General features: G+C 39.6%; 1 protein-coding gene across 1 annotated transcript in view; it reads right to left on the reverse strand.

The window, feature by feature from the left end:
* Positions 1-12,125, reverse strand: part of diaph2 (diaphanous-related formin 2) — a 352,442-nt gene that overhangs the window by 48,868 nt on the left and 291,449 nt on the right. The window contains exon 27 of the mRNA XM_070836524.1: positions 5,235-5,370. Coding sequence (XP_070692625.1) covers positions 5,235-5,370 — 136 coding nt within the window. The remainder of the gene's footprint in view (positions 1-5,234; positions 5,371-12,125) is intronic.

A 12,125-nucleotide genomic window follows, 5' to 3' on the forward strand; every position in this document is an offset into this window, starting at 1 on the left:
AAATATATAAGCAGACATGGAAGCCATGAGTGGCGGGACAAAGAAATGGCACTTTTGAGAATAAACAAGCAGGCAAATTCAGAGGCACTGTGCCATATATCACCATTATATTCTGGAGAGGTCTGTCTTTGTTCATTATATTCTGTAGCGCCCTAATACTGGCTCCATTTCCCAAGCTAATCTGAGGAATAGTGAGAATCTCTCTCAGAAAGATTTCCTTTATCTACTTGGGTTTCTGACCTTCACGTCTCTACAAGCTATCTCTCTTGGTAATATTGTTTGCCATGTTGGTGGTGCTGTGGAGACACAATACAAACTTTGAGAGCTAACCTGTCCACCCCACCACCGCCTGTCAGCGCTTGTCTATGATCACCTAGCTGGCATGGCTGCGACGCAGGTATGCACTAGCCTACCAGCAGCTGTCAGTGTCACACAAAGCCATCAATCCACATCTCTGCCACTGTCACTCCTGACAGGGCTCCGCCAGCCACAACCAGTCAGCCAGCTGCACAGAAATATGTCAATTTAGTTTAGCATGCCACACTGATAGACACTTAAATTTGGAAAATGTCCTTTGGTAAACAAAAGAAAAAAATATACATGTCACAACTTTCAGGAAAAGGAACACACAGGAGGATACACACTGATGAGCGAATGTTGGTTTTATAGAATCAGTGCGTGTGATGGTAATAAACTCCATCGCCTCTAAGAATAGCTGAATCCTAATTTATGTGGAAGTGGATCTTAAATATTGCCACATTTACAAGTTACTCTGTATTAACATGTAGAGTGAAACTAAGGAACATGGATAATTCTGACAGGTACAAAAAAGATTTACACACAAACACTGCAGAATGAATAGCAGTCAAAGCCTCCACTTATTTTGCTTGTATTTAGTAAAGTTAATGCTTTTTTGAGAGGATCCTACTTCTATTTATGTGAACATACACTAGTTCATCCTCAAAGTGTGAAAGGTTGACAAGAAGGATGCATAAATAGAAGCTGTAGGCCCATCATTGTCAACATGCCAACTGCTCTCTACAGAGAATCATAGAGACACGGAGACCTTATTCCTTATTCTAGCAGGCCTTGCTGAAAGTGAAAAAAAAAAAGCCTAGACAACTATCACCAGCACACAAAAAATGCCTTTGGAGAGGAAAGGAGGACACACAATATAAAATTTACTGAAATGAAAAAACATAACATGGAAACACCATTTAAGGACGATTTTACGATGAACAATAAACCATATACCTCAAGCAGGTTCTTGAATTATTGGACATTTTCTTTAATATCTGTGGCTGTGCCCCTCTGAGGAGTTTAACATTATAAGACCTGCGTTTTCTATTAATGTGTTCAATAATTTAACATCGATAGGGTATGAGGTATACGGGTAAACTTCCAGCTGTTGTGTGACCAAAGATAACTACATTTAAGATGATAATAATGTGTTCAATAGTTATATTAATACAAACACTGTGATAAAAAAATATTTTTCTGCTATCATATTCCCACACAGTAACCCAATGTATGGGGCTACATTCTGCTGGTGTCTGCAAGCTGTTGCAAGAATGGATTGAAGCGGCTGAGTGAGCTCTAATTCAGACAGTAAAAAAAGATCACTTCACAGGTAAAACTTAATCATAAAAACAGCAACTGTGGAGCCTCTGCAGGTGTTTTTATGGTTTTAATAATACTGTCTAGGATACTTTTAATAATGCATTTTACGAAAAGTTTGTTTTCCAATCAAATAATTTTATTTGATATCCATTTAAATTTTATGAGGTTAGTTTAAAAAATTATGTTATCCAATAGTACATAAGGATCAGTTGGATTACATTTAATGTGTGTAGTGAAGTAAGATAGCAGACAGTTGGTACACCTATAAAAGGTGTGGTAAAACAGGCTACAACCAATATTCTACATGTGATATTCCTCTGGTTGACAATTAAGATGTTTTTCAGAGGTTCATGTGGTGAGGAGAACTGTTACACCAGCCCCTACAACTATTCACACACTGAACACCATACTGTATAAAGTAGGTCTGAGAAAAGTTGACGGAAAACATGTTAAAAAATACAAAGTTCTTCACTATTTCTCTGCAGTACCTGGGAGAAATGCCTGGACTAAATAAAATGTTCAAACAACTTTTTCCTGGTTGTTTGTTTATTCCTATGTGCCTTATGCCAAGCTGCATTGTGCTCAAAGCGGCATGTGCGCTTTCCGGCTCCGTTCAAAGCTTAGTGGATTTGACTGGGGTGCACAGTTGACATGTGGGTGCAGACACTTGCCCCAGACGGGGGCACTGACCCCGGTGATGCCAGCCGAGTAGGTGGCCAGAGGGGCCCGCTACTCCTCACAAATGCCTTAGAGAAACAAAGTCCAGATGCTCTACCATGCTCCTGCTCGACACACGCGGCACGCTGCTTGTGACACAGTTTCATATGCTGCGATAAAAAAACAGCATCCTGCTGTGATGAACCATCTTCCTCTGTTTTAGACAGAAGCATTAGTTTGGGTTTATTCTACTGTGTTCACAGTTATTTCCAGTGAAGTAAAGCGATTTAGTAAATGTTGAACATCTGGTCAGTTCAAGAGAATGTGGAAATCCACTTAGAGCAAATTAAAACAAATGGGGTGACTGGGTAATGATTTCATAAGCAATTTCCAACATTAGGATTTGTAATACTTCACAAGGAAAACACGTTTAGGTCTCCACTTGTCTCATCTATCAATCACACTTGTTGAAGAAGCGTACATGTCAGTGCACTTGCAGAGTGTATAATCTCAAGTTTTATCAGCTGGGAATGATTTTTTTTTTTACCGTTTCCTGAAAGCATTTGTCTGTTTCCCCTCCCCCACCCATCCCGTTCCATCCTGGCAAAAGCTAAATGAATTAAACTCTCATTAAATATGCATTTCATTGTTAATCATTTGCAAGCGAAGAGGATTAGGTCGCAATTTGTGAAATGACATAAAATCTATCCCTTCTCAAAAATAGCCTCTTGAAATAGCATTAAACACAATAGAATGAGCAATCAAACAGTCTTTTAAGCAACAGAATCAGAATCAGTAAACCCATAAAACAGATAAAACACTGACCTATACATAATTCTCATAATACAATCGCCATATGTTTACTCCATCTGTTCATGCTAATGGATTTGCAAACATGAAAATATATTATATCTATTTAGGTCAATCTATCTATCTATCTATCTATCTATCTATCTATCTATCTATCTATCTGATGCTAAGGTTAGTGGTAGAGACAAGAACATGTGTATCACACTGCAGGGTTAGGGATCTACTGTAGAGTCTCAATTAGCCTTTCAACCTTTAAAATGCAAACCTAACGTGGACAATGTTTGGACATGATTAATTAATGGTAAAGGGAATTAAAAAAGCCTCTTTGTGCTTGTACACTACCTTATTTTCATCAACCTGCACGGAGAACATGGCTGTTGCTGGCATGAAATATTAATGTGAAAAGTCTCCTCAAATAACTAACTCCTCAAAATATCTGAAGCACACATAGAATTTTAGAACAGAATGGGAGAGAAGAGCCAAGACTCTCAAGCCAAGGCTGTCAACTGGAAAGGAGTAGAGGCAGAGAAAAGAAAGATGTGCAACAAGAAAACACTGAATATGCTGCTATGTATGTTTCAACCCAACAGCTTTAAGAGAAACTGAGAGAGAACACAAGAGCAGAACACCAAGCAGCGGTAACCTCCAACCTGCCTCTGGCTCAAATTCATTTCCATTCAGAGGATACATTTAAAGTGCTCCTCATTTGATTGTCCTTTCCCTGATTACATTTCACATAGAGACAAGTTAGTATACAAAAGGAACTATTCAAGGTTCAATGGAAATGTGTAGTCAATGCAGGTAAGAACCTTGACGAGGGAAAAAACAGCCTGGGTTTAGCACATCTTGAATTTAAGTGTATATTTCATAACTGCCAAGGTCATTGTGATTGCGACAGTCCAACGAGCTAGGTGTTGGCGTGGAGGACAATCCTCACTATCTCCAAGGCTGCAGGCAACGTTGCCCATGTCATCCTCATGTTTTATTCATACAAGTCATATTATGACATTCAGGAACCGAGATCAAAATCTGCTCTGGCAGAAATATTTAATATCATACCTACTTCTCTACCCTTCTCCATCTGGTTAGCCAGAATGAGAGAGAGGGGTAGACAGCCTCCTTCAGCTCAGCCATGTTGGATTATTAAAAGTGAAGCTTTCAAAGAGGTCACTGCTCAGGGAAAAAAAAGGACAGGAAAAAAAAAAAAACTGTAGCATGCATCAATTATCTTGGAGAGTTTGTGGCATACTGAGGACTGTCTTGTCACATTTCCCAATGTGGCTGAGCTACAGAGAGGTCCTTGGCTGGCACTGACATTTAGAAGCTGGTGAATTGTGGAAATCCCAGTCTGTTTGTCAAAAAAATGGACAAAAGACCACACTGACTGCTTGAAAAGCCCCTTCGGGCTTGAAATTCCTTCACAATGTCATTGGCATAACTAGACACAGGCATCCAGCTCTGTCGCTCTAATTTTTCATGACTGAACAACTGCAACTTACACTAATCAATACACGGTTTACTGGCATCACTAGAGGACAATAGAGTGATTCAAATGACTCACAACAATAAATGAAGCACACTGCCTGCAGACGGTCTCAGACAGAAGGAATAATCCTTGTCAGTCATACATATGCACATGACCAGTAATAAATGGATAATAACAGCATGATCATGTTGGAAGTGTGATTTACAGAACCTCGTTCAACCTCTTCGATGACTCACCCTCAACTTCCTCTCTTTACATGGGGACTCAAACAAACTCTTTGTGTTTATTACATTCTGATAACTACTACCAAATTATATTACTGATATCTACTACTTTTAATGTGTTCAATTTTTAGACATATTTGTGCATATTACTACAAGAGAGAGTGTTTCTGTTTGTGTGCGCAAATGTACCATGCAAAAAACCAAGCTAAAAGTAGCATAATCTGTCTGTTGTTTGGAAGCAGTGCATCGGCGATGGGAGTAAGTACAAGATTCCTTCACAGCTGAAAAAGACGACTCCCCCCACTCCCACACATTATCCTCCTCCTTCAGAGTTCAAATCTGTGTGAAGCACAATTCCATCCTCCTGTTCTCCTCCTCCTAACTCCCCACCTGCCTCCCTCTCTGTCTCTGTGGTGGCGCGGGAAGAAGTGGCATACCTTTGTTCATGTCAATCAGCTGCTTCTTCTTCTGCTGGCGCTCCTGCTTCTCGCGCTCTGCTTTCTCCTTCGCCAGCTTGGCTCTCTTGATCTTCTCCTCCATCTCCCTCTTCTTGTGGTTCTCCTTCACCGCTTCCTGATGAGGCACACACACACACACACACACACATCCATAGACAAAATCAGAATCTGGCTTCTGCTACCACCACCACTTTTAGCGTCTTTACTACTGTATAGTGTTCAGAAGTAGCAGCATGCCATCAGCAAATTCTTATTCAAGGAAGGGTTTGATAATTAGAGATAAGCTGCTGGAATAAACAATATATCATGCCTTGTGTATGGGCTTTTTAATACAAGCATATTTGTCTGCAAGGCTTCTGCGCTGCTTTACATATTTTCAATAACACAGAGCTGATTCGATGTCAATAATACATCAATCTGGAACTTTATACTTGAATAAAAAAGGCTAGATAATCATCACACATATGTACCATGGTGGTATAGCTCCTTTAATAATATGGGGGAGCCATTGCATGAGAAAAGGAAACTGTAGCAGCTGTGTGCAAGTCTCTGAGGAGGTAGAAAGAGATATCATCCTCCTCCTCCTCCTTCGTGACCGGCTGAAATGTCAGGAAGGAGTCAGAGAATGAGAGATAATCAACGATACGGATTCAGCCTTTACAAATGTGTCAGTTTGTTCTTGTGCCAACAGAGAGTAAGATGCAACTGTGTGACCTTTGGAGACAACAAAATATTCTCTCATCCCAGGCCTGTGGCACAGCCCTTGACAGGACCCATCATAGGATCATAGGTGTTAGTGTATGTGTGAGAGGTCATACTGTATGTGTATACATGCATATGAGCCTGTGTGACATTGCGTCTTTGTGCTTCTGCTCATCAGTGGGGCCCCCCTCCTACGTATGCATATGTCTGTGTGTGTGTGCGCCCCTATGTGTGTGTGTGTGTGTGTGTGTGTCAGTAAGTGAAGGCATGGCCATGTCTGTGCACTGATATAATAAGTGGCGACAGTAGACCCCCCATCTAATGCCCCTGTGGTCCTGATGTGTGTGCCGTGTTGGCAGCTAAGACAGAGGGATTACAGGGATTGTGGGGAAGGAACAAGGAAAGAGCAGCTCATCATGCCAGTCAATAGTAGAGCTTTGCTCCATGTCCAAGGACGCAAGCCCTCATTGTCACTGTCTCCTTGTTGGATGACAAGGGCAATGAGAGAGAGGGGGAGGGCAGAGATGGGGGTAATGGAGAAGTCAAGTTTGGGTGATAGAAAGAGGGGCGATAGAGAGAAAGGAAAATAATAAGGGAGAGTGTGTTTTTGTATTATGTACATTATGAAAACATAAGAGGAGGTGTTCTGCTTTGTCAGCTGCTACAACTCAGTGAACACTCAAAAACTGACCTATCACCACATCAAGGTTGTGTAAATGATACAGCTACACTCTATAAGGGCTATTGACTGTGTGCACTTTGCTGCTGTCTTGAATTAAAGTGGATGAGAGCAGTGGTGTAAAATTCAGTAATGAAACAGTTAACTTGTGCACTTTGCTGGCTAAGTGATGGGCAGCGCTGGCAGCACAAATCAAATTGATTTCAGTCCTTATCCACTGACAGGACTCAGTTCATTTTGGAGGTAATATCACTGCATTGCTCGACATCTACAGCATGACTTGGAAGATAAATTATGCAGATTACAAATAAAAATCCTGCCGGCCAAACTTATTTTAAACAAACAACTAATTCTGACTGTAAACATGATTATGCAACGATTATGTTGCTCTAATCACACAGCACCACTAATTACCATAGCAACAAATATGTTTTCACTGATCTCTTATTTTTTTTACTTTACCATTCTCTTTGACGGCCCCTATTTTGCCTTTGGCAACAACTGACTGTATCAGGTCTTATTTTCTTGCCAACTCTATATATTGTAGGAGGACATACAAGAGATAAACAATCCTCATGGGATGTGTTTTCAAAAATAATCTTCAGTGCAGAGAACCAGATTTAAATCTCATTGGAACATGAGACAAAAGATCTGGTTTCTTTCGAATCTGCTCAAATGTTCTGACAATATTGAAAAATATTTTTAGAAAAAAATCCATGTATCTCGTTTTGTCTCTTGAGTACTCTCATCTACTCTAGATCAAAGTATACTATTTACAATATGATTTCAGGAGCCCATGGAAACGAGCTATTTTTGGCATTCACACTTAGTCATCTGTCTCCTGTTGAAGATCACCACTATAGCTATAGTGTCACTAAATAAGAGCTTAATTATTCACATGAAAACAAGATTTTAACCATATCTCATGGCCATTTTGAGCCCAAGGAACCTGTGTCCCTAGTAAATAACATCCGTATGGTGATCACAGTTATTTATTTATATATATGTTTTGCTAAAAGAAAAAGTACTGAGAACCACTTTATTTTTACTAATCACTACCAATTACTGTAATGCAGTAAGACACAATAGGAAGGATTTTTTGTTTGCAGACTAAGAAATCCAATTTTGAAAAGTGCTCTTCAACAAAATAAATAAAGATTAAAACCAGACAGGTGAACACAGGCACATAGCAATAACAAGAAAGAAAAGATACAATAACAAGACTAAAACGTGAAGTGTAGAGCAGCACTTCAACCAAATCAAAAAGGTGAAAAGTTTTCCCCCCTATGAGCATCTGATAGACAGTGACTATATGCCTTGATTCAACCAAATAATCCTTGAATAAAAACAGAAACCAGAGGTCAGCTCTGTGACTGGCTCTGTCCCCTGAAACCCTCTGGTCTCAAGCAGGAAAGTAAGGCACAGGACTGTATACATATTGCTCAGATGGCATGTCAATTTAGAGAAATGTGTGGTTTTGCATAATAGCAGTTTAATGCCAGGTGGGGTTGTCAACAACACTATTGATGCAGGCACATTGTGGCTTTCAGGCTCATAGAGGGCATGAGACAAAGTGAGTGTCTGTCACATTGGTGGCCTCTGGTGTGTCTAAGATGGAGATTATAAGTACTCCTCTATCTATAACTGGCTGGAAAGCGGAGTGCTGTGCAACCCACAGGTCCAATCTACCAACAAGGGCTGGGCAGCATTTTCCTTTCCCAGGTCGGTTCTTTCAATAATTCATGAAATGGGTTTGCTGTTCTTCCTTGACCCTGCACAACACAATACATCTCCCACAGCATGGCTCCACTCCCATGTATACACGTTTGCCAGTTCAATGAGGGAGCAATGAGTATTTCCAACTGCTCAGTTGCACCAGTGATCTCACACAGAGTATGTCACTGCTATATCTCATTTGAATTTTACAAACACTACAGCGCCTGGGCTTTAAGCAGCAAATGTGTTTATTAGCCATCTGTTACACTGTGTGCCAGGATGTGTGGGGAAATGGCTTCAAGAAGTTATAGGTTACAGATTGTGAGACTTCTGCTCTGTGGTATAGATGTATTCCCATATTGATAGGTGACCACCAAAATCTGGTGCAGTGATTTTAATGACTGCGTAACATACACTGAAGAAACATGACATTGTCAGCAAGAAGGTGGGGAGAGTGCCGCTTTCAGAGCATCATCTGCAGCATTATCGGCATGATTAGGGTAAATATTGTCATATTGTGAAGGAATTAGCAAGCTTTAGAAATATCACATGGGCTCAGAAGTGGACGAATGCACCCACACAAAAACACACACACACACACACACACACACACCATCATCATCATTCCAATCTCATAGATGCTCTATCTTGCTACTTTGCGAACCCGGTCTGGGTCTTTTGGTCTTATTAGAAAGTCACTCAATTAGCAAGGAAGACTGTTAGCTCATCCCAGCCCATCTGCTGTGCTTTGATAACTCATTAATGGAAAAATCCTCATCCCCCATGCTCCTGGTCAGGATTACACATACAGGCCCTGCGATTGCATTTCACTCATACTCTATTTCAGAATATGGCAGCAGCATTAAATTAACAAATTGTTGGGCTCTTCCAATACTGACTCCATGTTCTGAAATCAAATAATATTTCACTGGTCACAGAAAAAAAGAGAGAATGGGGCAGGAGTGAGGGAGAGAAAGAAAATGAAACAGAAGGAAAATAGAGTTAATGGATTCTCTTATCAGTTACATTCAGTTCTGTGAGGACTGCCTGTCAATGCGTTTACTCAAATGCCTCATGTCGGTTGGGTGCATTAAGCCGTTGCTTTTTAGTAAAAGCAATTTAGGGTGACTGTATTGCAATAGAATTCTTTAATACTGCAGATGCTTTGTGCTGCGACTGCATTACACAGGGCAATGCAACAGAAGGAAGTTAGCGAAGATGTTTTGTCTAAGTCAAACAATTCAATGTCTCAATATTAAAATAAAAGCGAGGTACATAAGGCATATCAAGAAGTTAAATTCAGGGCTCTTTTTAAAAATTATTAGCTGCCAAGATGTCATAGTAATTATTAGACTTCCTATTTGGAACAAATCAGTAATGGTTGATGTAGGTTGACTTTGTCAAAGATAAATAACTAGAAGACATCTCCCTAAAATTCCTTCACTGACAAGAAAAGCTGAGGAGGAAGCTGCAAAGGAGCTAACTCAGTTGTTTTCACAGAGTAAGAAAATAAAAACAACATTGAAGTAGAAGCAACCATTGATTCCTTGTGCTCTGCAAGCAGATGGGATTAGCCTTTCTGTCAGCAAAGCTGAGGAGCCAAAAACTATAAATAATATCTGAAGAATATGGTGATTAAAGGATTGTTTTTATATGAATACATTAACTTGTAACCAGCACCCCCCAATTTCAACCACAACATTTTATCCCACCAACTTCCCACCCCTTATCCATAGCAGGGAAGTTTAAATCAGTAATAAAATATTCATATGCAGCTATTTGCTTTAGAGAATAATTTATTTTCTTGGGTGGATGGCTCTTTTAGAGATATGCAACTCTAGAATCCTTGAGGGAGTGTTGTGTTGTGTGCTGGTGCACTTTGATCAGTGGGAATGAAAAGTTGTTTTCAGATGGAGATCGGAGTAAAGAGAGAGAGGAAGGATTTAGACAAGGGGACCTTGCCATTCACATTAATGGGTTGTGAAGACTGAGAGCATGCCTTCTGGACACCATGTCATCGTCCTGACACCAGGAATGTTTGGGGCGGTGCCAGGAGGTATGGACTGAAAAGGTGGAAAAGCAAAGACACTTATGAATGTTTAACAGACAAGTCTACTCAGGAAAAGAGACCTTTGTGTCTACCTTTAGATGATATAGTATTTATCTCGTCATTAATATTACCTCTTTAATAACTAATCTGCTTTGCTCTATATGCTTTATTCACTGTTCCCAGTAACCACATTTCCTATAATACTGCAATTTTAATTTTGATGATTATCTAAAGTAAACTGATTTTCTACATTACCTCTGTGGTAAACATTTCTTACTTGTGTATAGTAGGAAACATTTAAATGAATTAAATAACCATCACAGTAAATAGTGATCAAGGTCATTGTATGGAACACTTTCCAATGCTGTGTTCACACTACGAGTGACAAAGCTACATAAGAACCACACGTGGCAAGTTACATTGAGGCCGAGTCACTGTTGAACTGTTGCTCAAGCACTCGTTGACGTGGTTATCATCATGGGCTTGTGTACCTACTCATTTACATTAATCTTTAATATCCAGTAAACACGATTTAGGAGCACTATGCAGAAGCTAACGTTAGCTGTCATAGTGTCAGATAGCTGAATAACTACAACAACCTGCCCTTGTGATTTAAAAGATCTATGTTACAAACGTGTGCTTCACATGAACGTTACTCACACAATAGGCTGCTACCCTCCCACCTTGCCCAGTGGCATTTAGTGTCAGCAAGTAAAACGGCGGGGTTATATGGCACAGAAAGCTGGCTAAAGGCAGTGGTGAAACAAAAACATATGATTGGTTGATGCTCAACTGTATTTGCTGCGCGTCACACCTGTAACGCAGCGTCAAGAATCGGGTGTCAGTATGTAGCTACGTGCTGCTGGCTTCAATTGAAAATTACTTGTATGATAACACTTTGTTTGCTCAATTGTGAACACAGCATAATACCACTTATCATTTTGTCCATTATAATTTTGTTAAAAGGAAATGCTGCACATTTCACAGAACCTTTTTTCCAGCCATACAAAAAGAGATCTCTCTAAACTCATTACCCATAACAAAATCTGGCAAGATCTGCAATGCCCTGTAGTGACAACACATGCACACTCATACACACACAATCAGCTGTAAGCCAATGAAAATAGGTACTACAAGTTTAGAAGCTTACTCTAGCCTCTTTTATCAGTGAGACACTGACATTATACATTCTCCTACTCTCAGCATTTCTACTTCCAAATAATATATTCTAATCTGTTTTATGACTTTGTATTCTTCTTACAGCTCCCAAGTCAGTACTAGAAGTTTCTTAATCAGTACTGGTGGGAAAAGTTCAGATTTAAAAAAAGAAGAGCATTTTTCATTTTTGATTATAAATGTCCAGAGGAAACATAAAAGTTAACAAATACATTAATAAGCACTTATATACCATCTTATTGCTACATTTAAGTATATTATAAACCAATCATTTCATCTTCATATAATATTTATAAAGGAGCACACTTCTTACCAAGAGGAGACCTATATTCGTATATTCATTTTTCAGACTACAATGGCATTGAAGAAAGTGAATAAAGAAAAACTTGACAAAAAAAGAGGTTATGTCAGTGGTATTTGGGGAAAAAAGGCAGACACTGTGGCTTTATGACCTACTAAAAGATGACATATGGAAGGAAATCACACAGCAGGTGAGCATGGTTACATTCTTGCAGAGAAAAGTGCAAGAACTTGAAAGAAAGACTGA

This window comes from Pempheris klunzingeri, chromosome 9 (genome assembly GCF_042242105.1).
Source record: "Pempheris klunzingeri isolate RE-2024b chromosome 9, fPemKlu1.hap1, whole genome shotgun sequence".
In the NCBI taxonomy this organism is placed as follows: domain Eukaryota; kingdom Metazoa; phylum Chordata; class Actinopteri; order Acropomatiformes; family Pempheridae; genus Pempheris; species Pempheris klunzingeri.